Raw genomic sequence first — 19,154 nt, 5'->3', positions numbered from 1 at the left:
ATAATTCTAAGTGCGATAGAGTTGTGTTGAATTTCACATCGAGTAGCGTGCCCTTGATAAGGATTTAGGCACTCCTCCCCATGGTTTCAAATAATTACGTAACGGCCGTTATTTACAGGTAACGGAGGCAGCCGTGGCCGTTATGGCCTTTAAACAACGGCAAAAAAAAAAAGTTTGCGTAACGGCCGTTATGGCCGTTACGCAACGGTAACGGCCGTTACCGGCCGTTATGTAACAGCCGTTACTTTCCTTTACAGCAAATCACCAGGAATCTTGCAGTTGTCCAGTAGCTCCAGGAATCTTGCAGAAGTTGTCCAGCACTCCAGCAGCTCCTCCAGCCTGTTTCACGTGAAAAACAAAATATGCAATTTGCAAAAATGTTTTTCTATCTTTTCTACTTCTTCTTTTTATTCTTTAGCCTTTACTTTACTCTCTCCTCTCTTTCATCCAGCAGACCAGCACCTTGAGTCTCTTATCCTTCTCCATTTCCTCCAGCCTCCAGCCTCCAGCAAGTCCTTCTCCATTTCCTCCAGCAAGCAGCAGCCTCAGCAGTAGCAGTGTAGCACTTCTCCTTCAGCTTCAGTCCTCCTCCATTTCCTCCAGCAGACTCCAGCCTCCAGCTGTCCAGCAGGCAGCAGCAGCAGCATAAAGACTAAAGAGAGTTCTCTTCTTCTTCCATAAATCCATAGTGTTTTTCTTCCATAATCCATACTTATTTCCAGCTTTCATTGAGGTAAGTTACTAATTACTATATATAATGTTTAAAATTTATGAATTTTATGTTTATTTGATATATTTGTAATTATTATTAAGTTATATAATTTAATTTTAATTATATCTTTTAATTTCATGAACTTTACAAATTATAAGTTATAACTTATAAGTTATAGCATACAAGTTACTTTATTATAATATATTTTTTGTTTACACATTAATTTGAGTTTAAGTTAATTTGCACATTAATTTGATAATATATTTTTTATTTTACAGTATATTATTTGATAATTTGAAAATGCCGAGAGGGGAATCTGATTAACCAAGTCAAGATATTGGATGGAATTTTGCCACTCCTACAGGAAAAAAAGGAGAAATGACGTGTAATTTTTGTGGTAAAAAAATAACTGGGTGGATAACTCGTTTGAAGCAGCATTTGGCAAATATACCAGGGCAAGTTGCTGGTTGTCAAAAAGTTTCTGCGCAAGTAAAAAAAGATATGGGAAATATGTTGAGGGGTTTTGAAGCTGCAAAAAGAGATAAAGCAAAGAGGGCAAGGGAGTTGGAAGATGAAATCATGAAGATGACAGAAGTTGAGGGTTCAGATTCAGACGAAGAAGATATTGAACTAGAAATTGCTAGACGTGAAAGCATGCGGCAGTTTGACGAAGATGCTTATAGAAGGAGAGCTTCTCATTATGAAAGTGGTGGGAGTAGCCATCAAGCTCCTCCTCGCTCGGGAATTAGTCGTTCAGCGATCGTTCGTGAAAGAGGTAGAGAAGCATCAAGATATATTGAGCAAACATCAACACCTGCTTCTAGATTAGCAGCAGCTGAAATTGAAATAGAAAAGAACAAAAGTCTGAAACAACCAAAGATTAAAACCAAATGGCTTAAGTCACAGAAAGAAAAGTTACTTAAAGCCTTTGGTAATTTTGTTATCCACAACAGATTACCTTTCAGTGTGGTTGAGTCACCATGGACAAAGCCATTACTCAGAACAGCCGCTGAAGTGGGACCTAATGTATCACCACCTTCAGCATATGAGTCCTCCCCCCTTGAACTAGCTTTTGGAGTGAGTTAAGTCCGGTCCAAATTTAACAGTTCTCTTATTTTCATATAGACTTCCTCTTTTAAGTTTATGGAAAAATGCATTTTTCACATCAAATTGTTGTAGGTTCTAGTCAAGATTGACAGTGCAAGATAACAATGCTCAGATTAGTTCATTTTGGTAACAGGGGTGAATGTCTCCTTTTAATTCACTCCATAGGTTGAGTGTATCCCTTGACAACTAATCTGGCCTTTAATTTTTCAATTGATCCATCTAAGTGTTTCATACTGAACACCCATTTGCAGTCAACTGTTTTCTTTTCAAGTGGAAGAGACACCAATTCTCAGGTCTCTCTTTTAGCCAAGTGTAATAAGATAAGGAATAATTGAATAATTTCCGTATATTTCTCCATTAAGTAAGTGTATATAAACATATTTCAAGGCCTTGTTAAGGCAACTCCTAAGAATCCTCTATCAATCAAGTAGCCTATAATTATGTAATCTCCTATGATTATGTATAGATTATGTTCACACTCTAACACTTCCCCTGAAGTTGAATCATAGATGTTTATCATGCCCAACTTATTAAAAAGATATTCTATTCGAGGCCCATTTAAAGTTTTGGTAAGTAGATCACCCAATTGCTCTTCTATCTTCATATAACTAGTGGAGATTAAATTTTCTAGAATCTTCTCATGGATGAAATGACAATCAACTTCAATATGCTTAGTCCGTTCGTAGTATACTCGATTGGAAGCAATGTGAAGAGCAGCCTGATTATCACATCAAAGTTTCGCAAGTGACGCAACATCTATACCAATTTCCTTCAGCAGATGATTTATCCATAGAATCTCACAAGTAGATTGAGCCATGGCTCTGTATTTTGACTCGGCACTAGATCTGGATATCATATTTTGTTTCTTACTTTTTCAAGACTATTCCTCCAACAAATACACACTAGCCTGTAGTTGACCTTCTATTACTTTTGGATCCTGCCGAGTTAGTATCAGAAAAACACTCAAGTGCAGTATGCCCATGATCGCTGTAGAGTATACCGAGTCCAGAAGTCCCTTTTAGATAACATAGAATTTGTTCTAGAGCGGTCCAATGTTTCACCGTAAGTACAGACATGAACTGGCTTACAATGCTTACTGCGAAAGCAATATCTGGCCAAGTCATCACTATAAGGTAGTTCAGCTTTCCAACCAACCTCCTGAACCTCTCTGGATCATCATAAGGGTCTCTGTCATCCTTTGTAAGACATATATTAGGAATCATTGGTGTGCTACATAGTTGAGCTCCTATCTTCCCAGTTTTTGTAAGCAAGTCAAGGACATACTTCCTTTGAGACAGGAAAATTCCTTTTTTACTTCTCAAAACTTCGACTCCTAAGAAATACTTAAGCTGACCCAAGTCTTTGGTATGAAAACTCGCATGTAAATAGTTTTTTAGAGAAGAGATCCATGTACTATCATTCCTTGTAATGACAAGGAGAATAATACTAGTATCTGAATTTCTATAGAGAATGAATGGTCACACTTACTTTTTTCCAACCCAAATTTTTGAACAATTTCACTGAACTTGCCACACCATGCACGGGGATTCTGCTTTAAATCATACAAAGATTTCTTCAAATGGCAAACTTTCCTATGCTACCCCTGAGCTATAAATCCTGGTGGTTGCTCCATATACACCTCCTCTTGGAGGTCACCATGTAAAAATGCATTCTTGATATCTAACTGGTGTAAAGGCCAATGCTGAGAAGCAGCTAGGGAGATGAACAAGCGAACTGAGGTCATTTTTGTTATAGGAGAAAAATTGTTAGAATAGTCAACGCAATAGGTTTGGGCAAAACCTTTGGCGACAAGACGGACCTTTAGCCTTTCTATGGAACCGTCTGGGTTGACTTTGATGACAGAAATCCATTTATAGCCCACAGCCTTCTTGCCAGAGGGTAAATCAACCAGTTCCCAAGTATGATTTCATCTCGAGTGTTGATCTCTTCAAACATTGTATCACGCCATCCAGAATGAGTCAGGGCCTCTTTAATTGTTTAGACAAAGAAATGGAATCTAGAGAGACAAGGAGGTAGAAGGAGACAGGTGATCATAAGATAGAAAGTTAGCAACAGAATAGGTAGATTTACATTGTCGTTTACCTTTACGAAGACTAATGGAGAGGTCAAGGTCACTCGGTAGTGGATTCAATGGCGAAGAAGATTTTGGTGTGGGACATGTATCATCAGATATTGGTCTCCGAGAGTAAACTTGAACAACTAACGGTTTAACAGGAGGCTGGGTACTAGGAGGAATGTTACCATCAGATTGTACAGCAAAAAACATATTCAAAGAGGTCCCACCATCAGATATGATTTTATAGATGAGTCACTCATCGTCCTCCTCTTGATCATGAGAGGTTTGTGTAACAGGATAAAAAGGGATTTGCTTGGAAAAGACTACATCTGTTGAGAGTTGAGACCAGATATTTGTTGAGGTCTGGAGAGTAACACCGATACCCCTTCTGAAGGTGAGAATATCCCAAAAAAACACACTTTAAAGCTTTAGGATCAAGTTTAGTCACATAAGGTCTGACATCCCGAACATAGCGAGTGCTGCCAAACAGTCGTGGTTCCAGAGGAAATAATAACTTCTTAGAAAATAGGACGTTATAAGAAGTATTACCGTTTATTACTGTGGAGGGCATGCGATTAATGAGAAAGCATGCAGTAGAGACAGCATCGGCCCAAAATTGCTTAGGAATTTGCATTTGAAACAACAGAGCTCGAGCAGTTTCAAGGAGATATCGATTCTTCCTTTCAGCTACTCCATTTTGAGCGGGTGTATCAACACATGACGATTGGTGAAGAATACCATGTTGAGTCATATAAGTCTGGAATGATTCTGACATATATTCTTTAGCATTGTCGCTCCGCAAAATTTGCACAGAAACATTAAATTGAGTTTTGATTTCAACACAAAAGGCAGAAAAATGAGAAAACACTTCCAAAGGATGCTTCATAAAATAAATCCAAGTTATTCTAGAGTAATCATCCACAAAAGTGATAAAATATGTCTTAGATCCAACCTGACATGGGCCCCAAACATCTGAATGAACTAATTCAAAAGCAAACTCAGCTCATTTATTGATTTTAGGATTCAAAGAGTTTCGATGATATTTTGCAAAATGACATGACTTATATTCCAGTAAAGATGCCTCATGAAATTGAGGGCATAACTTCTTCAAAACCGGTAAAGAAAGGTGTCCCAGCCGACAATGTACTTCATACGAAGACACGACACTAGAGCAAGTAACAGACTGAGGCACCCATGCATCCAAAATGTAGAGACCCTTGGATACATGTCATTTACTAATAATCTGCTTCGTCACAAAATTCTGAATAAGGCAATGATTAGGAAGAAGGAAACACAACAATTTAAAGAGTTTCGATTTAGCTCATTTATTGATTTTAGGACTTAAAGAGTTTCGATGATGTTTTGCAAAATGACATGATTTATATTCTAGTAAAGATACCTCATGAAATTGAGGGCATAACTTCTTCAAAACCGGTAAAGAAAGGTGTCCCAACCGACAATGTGCTTTAAACAGAGACACGACACTAGAGCAAGTAACAGACTGAGGCACCCATGCATCCAAAATGTAGAGACCCTCGGATACATGTTATTTACTAATAATCTGCTTCGTCACAAGATTCTGAATGAGACAATGATTAGGAAATAGGAAACACAATAATTTAGGTCTTTGGTAAGTTTACTCATAGAGATTAAATTAAAGGTAAGATTAGGTAAACTTAGCACAGATGATAGGGTAATAGGAGTAGGTTTAATAGTTTCAGAACCTTCAACATTATAAGTTGATCCATCAGCTATAATAACTGCAGAATGTGCTTTATGAGATCGAAAGCTAGTAAAAATATGAGGATTACCTGTCATGTGATTCGTGACACCAAAATCAATGACCCATTATATGAAGAGGAAATAAGATATGTTTTACTTGTTTCAGCCGCTACTGAAGACGTTGGGATAATTTTAATAATATGGGTGTTACTGTCAGAAACCATTTCAACCAAAACCCTATACTTCTATACCTTCAAATGAATTAAAGGAAGATAACAAAATCTAACCCAGTAAACAGTAACCCAGTGAATAGTACCCGGCGGTGTGAACAATATCCGGCGTGAACAGTATCAAAAACGCCTCAACCCAACACCCAAACGGCAAACAAACCACAGATCTAACAAGAGGGCTGCAAGGCGACTCCAGTATTCTCCCTAGGTGGGCGGTGAAAGACAAATATTACCCTAGATGGGCAACCCAAAAGAACAAGAGGCTTAAGTCTCAAAAAAAATTTGAAACTCGATGGGAGGGAAAAAAAATTAAATCTCTACGGGAACGGCTCTAATACCATGTAATAAGATAAGGAATAATTGGGTAATTCTCGTATATTTCTCCATTGAAGTAAGTGTGTATATATACATATTACAAGGTCTTGTTAAGGCAACTCCTAAGAATCCTTTATCAATCAATTAGCCTATAATTATGTAATCTTCTATGATTATGTATAGATTATGTTCACACTCTAACACCAAGGATTTCATTTTTTCAACCATTGAGTCACTTCCACTTAAAATCTCTAAGATCTTTGTTTCAGTTTTATGGGATAGATACAAAGGAAATAGACAAAGCAAATGTTCTATAGAATAGAGACAAAGAATAAAGTTAGAAATAGAATGTTTAGTGTAAGATCTAACTCTTTTTTTTCAACAATTAGTTTATTTATATCATTGATGGGCTCAAGGGTTGGAGATAATTCACCAAATGGACAAAAGGAACGAAAGGGAGATTCTTGATACTGAGTAGGTTATACAATGGCTTTTCCTGTTTCTGTTTTATTTTTTCTTGAGCATCTTAAATCTGGTTTATCCAAATGCCTAATTATTTCTCTCTAATCATTAGTAGTCTCTCCTTATTATTGTCTCCCCCTAAGTAAAATTCTCTATAGTCACAAATCTAGAAAATCATCTCTTCTCTCTCATTCCACTCCCCCATGAAGAAATGATTGGTAATACTGAAGTAAGAACCATTGGATCAAGTTGTCCCGCTGTCCTAGACAATGAACAAAACATGTAAACCCGAACATTTTTTGTGAAACAGTATAAATATTTTTCCTTTGTATGACCTATAAAAGGCTTGTAAGGCAAGAAATTTGAGAGGAGATAAGATGCGGCTAAGGCATATTGTGAAAAGAAGAGATCTGGCTAGTTTCAAAAGATGTCTATTTTTTCATTTAGCAACACCATTCTGAGTAGTGTAAAGATAACTAGTTTGACATAATATTTTATATAGACAAAAAAGCGACTATCCATGTACTCTGTGTCATTATTAATCAAATAGAGTGAATTACCTTGTGGAAAAATTGAAAACAAGAAAACACCTCACTTTTTGTCTTTATCAAATAAACCTAAGTCAATCGAGTACAACAATCAATAAAAGTAACAAATCAACCGCTGCTGGATAGAGAGACAATTTGAGTGAGTCTCCAAACGTCAGAATGAATAGTCATAAAAGGGATCGTATTTCTGTTACTCGAAGGATAAAATTTCTTATATGCTTGGCATACTTACAAGCATCACTAAATAAAGAATTAAACTAGTCTTGTAAAGTAAGACAGGATAAAGTTTTTCTAAAGCATAAAAGAATGGATGTTCTACTAAAGCATAAAAGGATGGATGTTCTAACTGTCTTTGCCACTATATGATTTCCCGCCTGACATCTGTATTTTCTCTGAAAAGAGCTTGAGATGTATTAGAATCTGGATTCCCTTACATGGCCAATCTAGCATCATACAGTCTACTTGGAAATGTAGGTGCAAAATTTGTGAGCATCATTATCATGCAAAGATGCTGTGGGACTTCTTTCGATTTCTTTCTCAGGATTCTGGTTACGTTTATTTTCATTTCTTTTTCCATTTCTTTTTTGACATATCAATTTTGATGGTCCTTTATCTTTTTCTGCTGGTAACTTTGGTGGTTGCTTTTTCCCCATTCATGTTCTGTGACTGGGGCGTAGATTTGTTAGTAATGTTTCCAAGTGTTAATAAGCCTTAGTGATTATAAAATGATTAAAGTCAATCTCTTATTAGTCCAGTGACCATACATCCTGTAAAATGCAAGGGGAATTGGATAATGGATCCTGGGTTCAACCCTTGGCAATAGGTAGCATGAGGCAGAAGTACGCTCTCAATAGCTGAACTTGAAAGTTTAATATGATTGTCAAAGCTTCTCATGCCACCTGCCAACACTTTCATGGATGGATTTATGCATTCTTCCCAAAAACTTGAATCATGCCCTAAACCCTACTTAGAATTTTTCAACTCTAGTTTCTCGGTGTTTTTTGTAGTAAAAGATTTTGGGGCTTACAATCATAAGATTGTATTGGGATCAGCTTAAAGCAAAAATGCTGTTTCCATATTCTCTTTCCTAGCACCTTTATTTGAAGGTCTTTGTCCTTTTAAATTGTGTTTTTAAACTAAAAGGGTTTATAGGCCCCTAGGATTTTGGGTACTAAAATTTTATAATTTTGTCCAGTACCATTATGAAATATAGACTGTAAATTTCTCCTTTTAAAAGAGGAAGCTTGATGTCAAATTATTTTGACATGTATTCATGAACTTGTCTAGCTCCTATCAGTTTCTTTTATTCTATTTGCATTTCTCAATAATATTAACTTTAAATAGTATATCTGTAATTGTCCCTTTTCCTGTGGGGTGTCTGCCTGTCCCCTACTTTATTGCATTTATAAACATCTTTGCCACCTTCAGTCATATTTTCATATTCAGAACTGATACTGTCTCTTATCTAATTGTTTTAGACTAGTCAAGAGAACTTAATATCCTATGTCCTGCCACTGCTTGTTCGAGCTTATGATGATACTGATCCCCGCATTCAAGAGGAAGTCCTGAAAAAATCTTCATCTCTTGCTAAGCAACTTGATGTTCAGGTGATTGCCATGTTTTGTGTAAATTACAGATAATATATTCTCTTCATGTCTGTAAATGCATATTTCCATTTTCATTTGGTAATGGTTTTCATCCTTGCCTTAGAAGCCAGTCTGTCCATAGAGTACAGAGAGAGAGAGAGAGAGGGAGCAACAACAAATGGAAAAGTCTAATAGATATGATTCAAGATTGCGGAGAAAAGGACATTATAATCAATGATTAATAAGAATGAATGAATCTTGTGATAGCATTTCAAACTTTGAATTTTCACAGGGAAAGCTCTGATCAAACTTCCAAGGTAGAACAGCATCATTTTTGCATCATATTTAATGGGCTTTTTGGATCAGGCCAAAGAGCAATATGGTACTGATCATTATCAAACTAACTGCAGTCTTTGTGGAATATGTAATAACTAAAAAGTTCAATGTTTGCTTGGTTTTCCATTCATATAGATTTCCTATGCACATATTCTAGCAAACGGTATCCAAATCCAATTGATTCAATTCTTCAAATTGGTCGTTGTTCTTGGTTCTTGACTTATTAATTCACAATGTGATCCTTTGGCTCATTGAAAATGTGTAACTGTCATGGGAGGTTGCCATCTGCAGAGATTATTGATTGAGCGTCCAAACTAGGTTGTGGAATTTTCTTTTATATGGGGGCTCTCAGCGATGATATTCAACATATTGATTTCCCTTTTAAATACAGTTTCAAGGATTTCTTTCAATTTGGATTGTCTTGTGAATGTCATAAACAGGTAGCATGGAATGTCCGCTTTAACCGAGTACAAGACTAGGAGCTTTATTTCTCTCTAGTTTTTCCAGTTGTGAATGGTGAAAAATTAGTTGATTGGGAAGGATAATATTAGGTGGTCAATTGGAAGGGGGAATAGCCCTATCATAAGGTACATGAGGCTGCCAATCCTGATGGAAATCTTAATTTTACATGGAGCATGAAAGATGAGGGCTCCATCTAAACTGGCTTTCTTGTGTGAAGTATCTTGGAGAGGGTCTTAAACATTGACAGTCTCCTTAAAAGATGCCAAGGTTTTCTTTCTTGTTTTTTGGTGTGTTTGTGTGTGTGGTCTTTGGGCATAATATTTCTGGATGTGTATATAGGATCCTTCTAATGTAAGTAAGCCTACATTAATTTTGAAATAGTACCCCTTGGGACCTTAGTGGCAGATTAATAATATTTCTCATGTTTTAGAAAAAACTGTATAAAAGGTACCATTATGACACGCTGATTGGAGGTAGACTTTAGATTCCACTCTTGCATTTGCATGGTTATTTGAATTGTATTCCTCTTAGTTGTTATGCACTGTAAGCAAGGAGAGGGAAAAGAGAAAGGGGGGTGAATTATACCAAGTGTTGATATTTAATTCTTCTTACCAGGGATGGGACGAACCAAGTCTGTGATCTATAATGTCTCTTTCTCTCTTCATCTCTCTTTTGATCTTACTTTATTCCTTGCAGCTAGTGAAAAATTCAATTTTGCCTCATGTCCATGGGTTAGCTCTAAAAACAACTGTTGCTGCGGTATGCTTGTTTCTGGATTTATTTATTTTTAACCTTTTTTCTTATTCTTCTCTCCGCTAACGTAGCTGATTGCAATGAAGCTGGTGTACGCTCATATGAATACCTGAGGAGAAGGTTTACCAGTGAGATTTGCAATGCACCCATGCTTTTTTTATGAATGCTAATCAGAAGCTATGAATTGGTTTCTGTTTTCAGGTCAGAGTCAATGCTCTGTTATGCTTTGGGGATCTTGTTCACACACTCGACAAACATGCTGTTCTGGAAATCTTGCAAACAATTCAACGTTGTACAGCTGTTGACCATTCTGCTCCCACCCTTATGTGCACCCTTGGGGTTGCTAATTCAATTCGTAAGCAGGTAGTTGTTTCTACTGACATATTTTATTTTCCTTTAATTTGTTGTACGTAGAAGAAAGTCATTTATCTTTTTGTCTACTTCTTGTCAGTATGGAATAGATTTTGTAGCAGAACATGTCCTTCCACTACTTGTCCGTCTTCTCACTGCCCAACAATTAAATGTTCAGCAGTTTGCCAAATATATGCTCTTTGTGAAGGATATCCTCAGGTACATTAATAATGTTCTGTACCAACTGCCTCCAAATCTTCTTTCCTACCTACTTAATACTTGCATCCACACGCTAGTGACATCACTTTCTATTCTTTCAATCATTTTGATTATCTTGTTAATATTAGTAGGATCTTTATGTCTATTTGCTTATGCTAATGATGGTTACTTTTTAATTTTTACTTCTAATGGTTCGACTTATTATAGGATGATAGAAGAAAAAAGAGGAGTTACAGTAACAGATTCTGGAATTCCAGAAGTGAAGCCAACACCTGTTCCCAATGGGCTTCACTCTCAAGCCTCAAGCAAAACAAGTGGAACTGTTGCTCGTGCATCACAAAATAGCGCTTCATGGGATGAGGGTTGGGGTCCCGTCTCCAACGGGCCTACTACTATGAATCAGCCTTCTATAAGCAAGTCATTATCTACCCCCTCTATTTCGAGTAATCAGCCAATTCAATTAACTTCTTTGCAATCAGAATCTTCCTTGATCACTGCTGTATCTGGTCAGCAAACAGCTACATCATGTCCTGCAGTTGACATTGAATGGCCTCCTCAAGCATCTTCAGGTGTAACCCCAAAGTTAGATTATGTTGATAAGCAATCGCAAGCATCAAATATGCAAACAACATCTTCAAGTTTTGATGATCTAGATCCTTTTGCTGATTGGCCTCCAAGACCTAGTGGTACTTCCACTGCATCTGGAACTTCTACTAACGGATCTTTGGGATCATTGGCAAACAATTGTGGCACCAATCTGAAAGCAAGCACTGACAACAGTATGAGCTTTCAAGCCAACGGAAATAATAGCTTGGCATTCAATAATCCACAATCAGTTGAGTCATTGAAATCAATCCAAAAGACTTCTACAATAGATGTGGGTAGTTTGAATAGTGGTCATAATCCACAGAGTTCAATCGGTTTCATGAAACAGAATCAAGATATATCTACTTTAGATTCATATAATGATGGGAGATCAATGGATCTCGGATCTATATTTGGTTCCAGCAAAAAAGGGCAGCTTGCACCTAAACTTGCTCCACCACCATCAACTACTGCTGGCCGAGGAAGAGTAAGAGTAAGAGGAAGAGGAAGGGGAAGGGGGACCACTTCAACCTCAAGGCCTAACCATGCCAAACCACATTCGGAACAGCCGCCCCTTTTGGACTTGCTGTAATGGGTTGGATTGATCGTCTTCTCCGAATGAAAGGAGAGGGTTAGCAAAGAGAGGAGAGTTTCAGGATGTGCACTTCTGAAGTAGCCATCCCGTAACAAGGCATTTTAGTTTTTATGTTAGCCTAAGTTACAATTTGGGCAAGCAATTGCCAGTGGCCATAATTGTCCCTTTTTTTTTGGTATTCCTTTACCTATTCTTTATTTTTTAAATGATTGTGATGTTCAGTTGGAACCGTTAAACTTTCCGCCGTTTGGGAGTAATTATGGCTGGAAAAAAGGTGTATTCTTCAAAACAATTCCAGTTCAAGCAACTGGTTTAGAGAAAATAAAAGGAAAAATATTTCATTCTAGTGCCAAGGACCTGCTCTGTCGAAGATTCATTGCATAAAGCGTTTTGGTTCTGGTTCGAGTTTATTTGGAACCAGAATACAACTGAAATATGTCATTGTGATTTAGTTTATCTATTATTATTTTCATTCTGATTTTGATTTGATTCTTAATGATGAAAGGAAAATTATTGATTCTTGGTAATTTGTTTCAATAAAACTATTGAACTGTAATTATATTACAGAATAGATCGCTTTATCATGCTATAATTGATTTTCAGGTTATCAATCATAAATTCATCCTCTCCTTTTATATTATTTATATTTCATTAATTGATTTCTTAACAAAAATTGATTGACATTTATTTATTGGTACTATTATTTATTTTTAACAAATTTCATTTTTAAAATTTACATGTAAATTTATTATTTAATTTGATTATTTGAATTCAGATTTAGGATTAAAAAATATTCAGTTTAAGAATTTATAAATAGCTACGTTATGAAGTTAATTATTAACCTATTTATTAATTTTTTTTATTTATTATTATCTATTAAAGATAATTAACTGATATAATTAATTAAAAAATAGATATAAAATTTAATTAATTTTAAAAATAAATTATTTTATATTTGATAAGATTCTGTTTGACAATATTAATTGTTGTAATAACTGAATATTAATTAAAATACTTATCGAATAAAATTTAAAGGCAGAATTAAAAAAAATTTCATTGTTAAAATTGAATTTTGTAAATAGTGCTAGATTTTTTGAAAAAAAAATTGTATGTCAATATTTAATAAATATAATTATTTTTTTAAAAAAATAAAGTGTTATCACTAATTTAAATAAAGAAAATTACACTTATATTAATTATTAAATATTTTAAATATATGTACTAGTAAACTCCTTTTATATTATACATTATAAAAATATTTCATTTTCCTATTTTTTAAAATATTTAAAATTTTTTATCATTAGCTAATTTTTATTAGTTAAAAAATACACTATTTTTTAAAATTAATTTTTTATTTAAGTTCAATTTACATTAATTAATTTAATAGAATTAAAATAATAATAAATTAAATAGTAAGAAATGTAATATAATAATTAAATTAAATTAGAATTCTATTTAATATAAAATGATTTTATTTATAATTAACCTTTAATTTTTAATATAAAGATGAGAGTGATGAAAATAATAAAAAAAATAGAAGAATTTTAATAAGTTAAAAACTATTATACACTTCTAAAACAAAAGTAAAGTTGAGTGATAAAACTCAAAAATGAGTGACCAATGAAGAAAACTTATCAAAGAAAGAAAGAAAACCAAAAAAACTTGATAAAAACACCACATAGCTGGACAGGCCTAAGCTAAAAGGAAAAGAGGGAGATTTTTATATTATGTTTAATCTTATGCACAAGCATTGCTACAAAAAGATGCTTATAACTTTAGTGTATGATACAGTTTGAGTTAAAAATACACTTACTTGAATTAGTCATTATTAATATTTCATTGTTATTTTTAAATTTATACTGTTACACCATATATTTAATTATTAGAATTTGTTATATTTACTTTTTACTATAAATTTTTTAATTTTACATAAAATCTTGATATAAATATTTTGTTTTTAAAATAATATAATTTGTATTGTAAAATTATAAAATGATAAAAATAATAATGTTTTAATGCTTATAGTTTTATTAGATATTTGATTTCAGCAAAAACGGGCAGCTTGCACCTAAAACTTGCTCCTCCACACCCTGTTGGCCGAGGAAGAAGGGGACCGCTTCAACCTCAAGGCCTAACCATATTCGCAACAGCCGCCTCTTTGGAACTTGATGTAATGGATTGGATTGCCTTTGCCATATGAAAGAGAGAGTTAGAAAAGAGATGAGAGTTTCGTGCACTTCTGAAGTAGCCACTCCCATAGTTAGGGATTTTAATGTGGGAAAATTATTATTTAATTTTTATGATATAAAAAAAATTTTTAATTAATTTTTTAATTTTAAAATATATATTAAAATATTTTTAACATTTTAAAAAAATTATTAATTTAATCTCTTCATTAATTTTATTTTTAAATATTTTATTATTTAATTTTTATAATTTTAAAAAACTTATTAATTAATATTTTATATTTTTAAAAAAAATTTTAATTAATCTCTATATATTAGAGAATTTTAGATTTTTTTATACTATTTAATGGTTAAAACTAATAAAATAATTAATTAATAAATCTTTTAAAATATTAAAATATTTTAATATATATTTTTAAATTAAAAATTAATTAATAAATTTTTTATATTATAGAGATTAAATAATATTTTTTTTTTTTAATTTTGATATGAGCTATAGTTGCAATTTGGGCAAGCAATTGCAGGTGGCCACAATGGGAACGGGGTGATGTGTCATGATTGTTTTGTGTTCTTTTGTAGCTTATTTTGATTTGGTCATTTTCTTTTTTTCTTATTTATTATTTGTTTTTCAAATTCATGACCACAGGATTTCTCTAATCCGGTCTGGGTCCAGGCCCACGATACCAGTTCATTATCTAGAGATCCTCAAGCCTCATACATGCACCAGGTCCGATCCGCTCAACCTTGAGACCGGGCTCCGGTTAGTCTCTTCAGTCAGGCCGGCCCAGCATTATCGGCCCAATGAACAGATTCTCTTTGGGCTCAGTCTTAATTCTACCTTTCGGCCCAGCTCAGGATGAGGAGGGAGGCCTACTCATCCGTCACAGGGGACCACCCACATGCGCGTCCGGGAAGAACCAGAGGCCGTTACGCATGAAACAGAGATCAGATTTCCTCGTACGTCCATATCAACGTGACAGGGACAGGTGGCCCAATGACATATATTCTGTTACACGTCACCAGCGGACAAAAAAGAAATAGATAAAAGGAGAAATATTATCCTCTTGTCTAGATCTCAGATTATCAAGTGGCGCCGTCTGTGGGAAACGAAGGAGATCTTTTCATCACCGGAGTTCCACTCTTAACAAAACCCACTGAGATCCACGATGCCTAATCACAATGAAAGCAACCTTAACGCCCCAAATGACCTGAGCTCTGCCCAAGAGGGGCAGCAGTTCTCCTTTTCCAGCCCCACAACACCAAACACCCATCCCTTTCAACTCCTCGCCGAGCTTGGCAGGGAATGCTTCCGCCGCCACCTTGTCCAACCAGGACCTCCAAACCATGGCCCTCCAACTACAAAACACCGCCCACTGGTTGGGGCAGATAATGCAACAACGGGGCCTTAGCACCCCAGCAAACGTATTGCCAATGGTAGAAGAGCCCCAGACTAATGAACCTCAACCTACCCACAACCATCCCCAAACAGTTAGCCGTGAAACCGGAGAAAGGGAGAGAAAAGCTGGGGGAGAGGAAGAACCGAAGGCCAGGGTTCATGGAAGAAGGGTGAGAGGGATGATTGAGAACGATGGGGCCGAAAGTTATTCCGCCGAAACAACCAAGTGGACCAGAAGCGAAGCGGAAGAAGAGGAGTAATGCCAGGAGAAGAAACTCAGGAAAGAGGAAGAGAGCGTAGACCAAAAGCTGCAAAAGATGAGAGAGCAGCTCTTGGCTGAGTTGGGGACGAAGGATCAAAATCAAACTATCTTGCACACCTCTTCGCCCTTCTCGAAGTGGGTACAACAGGAGACCGTTCTTAAGAAATTTATGATGCCGCCTATGGCCGCGTATGACGGAGCCGAGAACCCCCGGGAGCACATTTTGAACTACAAGACTTTCATGGAGCTGCAGACTTTGTCAGATGCCCTGATGTGCAAGGTATTTCCTACGACGCTTTCGGGGCCAGCACGGGCGTGGTTCAACAGCCTTGAAGCAGGAAGTATTAGTAGCTTTGGAGATCTGGCCACCCGCTTCATCAGCCGGTTTATCGCCGGGGTGCCCGCAGATAGGAAGATGAGCTATCTGGAGACAGTCAGGCAGAGAAGGGATGAATCGCTCAGGGAATACGTTGCCCGTTTCAATACGGAGGCCTTGCAGATTCCTGAGCTGGATGAAGGCAGAGCGGTGGAGGCAATGCAGAAAGGGACGACCTCGCCCGAGTTCTTCGGTTCGTTGAGCAGAAAGCCTTCTACCTCACTAGCAGAGCTAATGAAGAGGGCGGAAAAGTATATAAGGCAGGATGATGCCTTGGTGACAAGCAGGTTCGCCAAAGGAGAGGCAGATAAGGGAAAAGCCTCGGAAGAAAGGAGGCCGGAAAGGCAGGAGAAAAAACAAGGCAGAAGGCCTGAGCCCTACAGACAGTCCTGGGACCGAAGGGACCAGAGACCCCTCCCTCCTCGGGTCTCAGAACATAATCCACTCCCCCCGTGGGTTCCAGAGAAGCCGACCCCACTCAATGCCTCTAGAGCCGAAGTGCTCATGGCCGTCCAAGACAAGGAGTTCTTACAATGGCCCAGACCTATGAGAACGGAAGCAGACCAGCGAGACCCTGACAAATACTGTCAGTATCATCGCACACATGGCCACGACACCAATAACTGCTACCAATTGATTGCTGAGATAGAGAGGCTGATAAAGAGAGGGCACCTCAAGAACTTCGTGAAAAAATCGGAGGGACAGAGGCCTCAGCCTAACCCGGCAGCCCAAGCACCGAGGAGAACGGGAGTCGGACCGGTGAATGATGGGTCCAGTGGGACCATCAACATGATTGTTTAGCTGGGAATGAGAACGGAAGAGGTTGGATTTATTAGAGAGGTTATGTACCCACAGTGGCTAGCAAATCTTGTATTAGTCAAAAAAGCCAATAGCAAATATAGGATGTGTATAGACTTCACTGACCTCAATCAAGCATACCCCAAAGATTGTTACCCCCTCCCTGATATTAATAAAATGGTCGACTCCATGGCCGGCTTTGATTACATGTCGTCTTTAGACGCAATGTCTAGTGATCACCCAATCCCAATGGACAAGTCAGATGAGGAGAAGACCTCGTTCATAACAGAAGATGGGACCTACTGCTATAAGGCCATGTCTTTCGGGCCGAAAAAACCCCGAAAGTAGTCGAACCGGGAGTCTATCAGATCAAAAACGTGCAGGGAAACCTTGAGCTTCGCGCCTGGAATATCCAGCACCTAAAGAGGTACTTTCCTTACAACATTTGTAAAGAAAATTCTTGTGCTCTGAAAACATGAATGAATAAAATAACACCATCTTTGCAAAGCAACGTTATCTTTATTACTGTGAGTATTAATTCTCTTTGACAAAGAAAGGTAGAAGACCAGGATCCCCAAGTTCTCCTGGCACAACAAGCAAAAACGACTCATGCGAATGCAGCTCCGAGCTCACACGAAAGATGGAGTCCGGAATCACCAATTAAAAGCTAGACTCCGATCTCCCAAAGGAGGTCAGGACTTAAGGAGAAAAAACTCTGATCTCACACGACAGCCCAAGGACGTAAAGCATCGTTCCGACCTCAAGAAGATGCTAAAACAAAAGGTTTAAATCTGAACTCAGATCACAGGCTGCTGGCACTGAAACTAAGAAGACAAAGGCAACAGCGCCGATCTAAGGCACGCAAATACAAATCCAGAAAGCTCAAAGACAAACTGAAGACAACAATCCTCCTACAAGATAAGAGGAAACAGAACTGAAAACAAGAGGCCAGCCCTGCTCACCACCTTAAAAGGTACAAGATCTGACTTATCACCATTATGCAAAGGCTATGTGCCCGAGCTCATATTAATAAAGTAATGAGAAAAAAATGAGGACATCCTTGCAGATATCATAAAAACTCAAAGTTCAGCCCATTGTTAAAAACTGAGTTCACGGTTAAGGCTAGTCCAGCTTGGAAAGAGCTTACAAATAAGAATGCCTTAGTGAAATGGAGAAATTTATAAGATAAAGGTTCAGCCAATTGATAGAATTTCAGTCCTGATGAGCTTGAGGGTAAAAAGGAAAAACAAGTAGAGTAAATGAAAATGAAATTTCATTAAAAGGAAAGTACAGTACAGCCTATGCTAATTATCTACATGGGCTGGAGGAAAAACAGTCCTCAAAGGACTTACATGCCTAGGAGCATTATTTACATCACTATCACCTACGCACATACTATGCTGGACTAATTTTAGCAGATTATCCTTGCTTCCTGATTTAAACATAGCCATCAATGCTTGTAAGCTAAACTTTGAATATCACGGAACATAAGCTCGAAAGCATCAACAGAAGCTTGACTGAGTGCAGCGGATCTCTATTTCTCATCGCACAAGCGCTCTATATCAGAATCGACAGCAAGCTGATCATCTTCACCATTTCCAGCAAGGAAATCCTGACACAAATCCACCATGAACTGCTTTATGTTACATGTGTAAACTGCATCTTGTATTCCATAATAAACTTCAGAAATCGTGTTATTCCATGAGTTTGAGTCAAGAGCAGACATCAGGGGCACCATGGGAACATCCTTTTTCTTCTTGAGAGGAGGGAGAGCAAGAGCCGGTCTTCCAAAAACCCGGGACTTCTCTGAAATGAGAACCGGGGCAGGCACTTCGGTGGAGGCAGGACACTTGTCCCTGACCTTCTCCGCTACACCCCCACCATCTGCAGAACCGAGCTCCCTCTCCTCAATAACTGGGCCGACCTCGGCAAGGGCTCCCTGAACATTCTCCACAGAGGCGATCTCAGTCCTGCTTACAGGGACCATCACCCCAGCTATGGAGGCCTCGAGCCTCTCACCAGGTTCGACCCCGTCAACCCGGAGTCCTCGCTCGGCCTTGAAGTCCGTGGGGACCT

At 37.3% G+C, this 19,154-nt stretch overlaps 2 protein-coding genes across 6 annotated transcripts in view; both read left to right on the top strand.

Moving 5' to 3' along the window:
• The window catches only part of LOC110606649 (SCY1-like protein 2), a 44,582-nt gene extending 32,176 nt beyond the window's left edge, over positions 1–12,406 (top strand). For all 5 annotated transcript variants that reach the window (XM_021745556.2, XM_021745555.2, XM_021745559.2 and 2 more), the window contains 5 exons: positions 8,652–8,780; positions 10,254–10,316; positions 10,512–10,673; positions 10,762–10,880; positions 11,088–12,406. In XM_021745556.2, the coding sequence (XP_021601248.1) occupies positions 8,652–8,780; positions 10,254–10,316; positions 10,512–10,673; positions 10,762–10,880; positions 11,088–12,057 (1,443 nt within the window). In that variant the 3' untranslated portion in view covers positions 12,058–12,406. The remainder of the gene's footprint in view (positions 1–8,651; positions 8,781–10,253; positions 10,317–10,511; positions 10,674–10,761; positions 10,881–11,087) is intronic.
• A 3,769-nt stretch (positions 12,407–16,175) lies between these two features.
• Positions 16,176–18,569, top strand: LOC122722401. Its single transcript, XM_043953094.1, has 2 exons — positions 16,176–16,567; positions 18,497–18,569. The coding sequence occupies exons 1-2, from the start codon at positions 16,176–16,178 to the stop codon at positions 18,567–18,569; spliced, it is 465 nt and encodes a 154-aa protein (XP_043809029.1).
• The last annotated feature ends 585 nt before the right edge of the window (positions 18,570–19,154 follow it).

This window comes from Manihot esculenta, chromosome 18, assembly GCF_001659605.2.
Source record: "Manihot esculenta cultivar AM560-2 chromosome 18, M.esculenta_v8, whole genome shotgun sequence".
Lineage (NCBI taxonomy): Eukaryota > Viridiplantae > Streptophyta > Magnoliopsida > Malpighiales > Euphorbiaceae > Manihot > Manihot esculenta.
Note: the sequence above shows the minus strand (reverse complement) of the source record. Positions and strands in the feature narration are given on the sequence as shown.

Bases quoted from the DNA above. Each gene is read 5' to 3' on its own strand.
- LOC122722401 (XM_043953094.1), top strand. From the start codon at position 16,176: ATGTGCAAGGTATTTCCTACGACGCTTTCGGGGCCAGCACGGGCGTGG. The intron at 16,568-18,496 runs GTTCGCCAAAGG...TAATTTTAGCAG, and splicing joins GATGCCTTGGTGACAAGCAG to ATTATCCTTGCTTCCTGATT.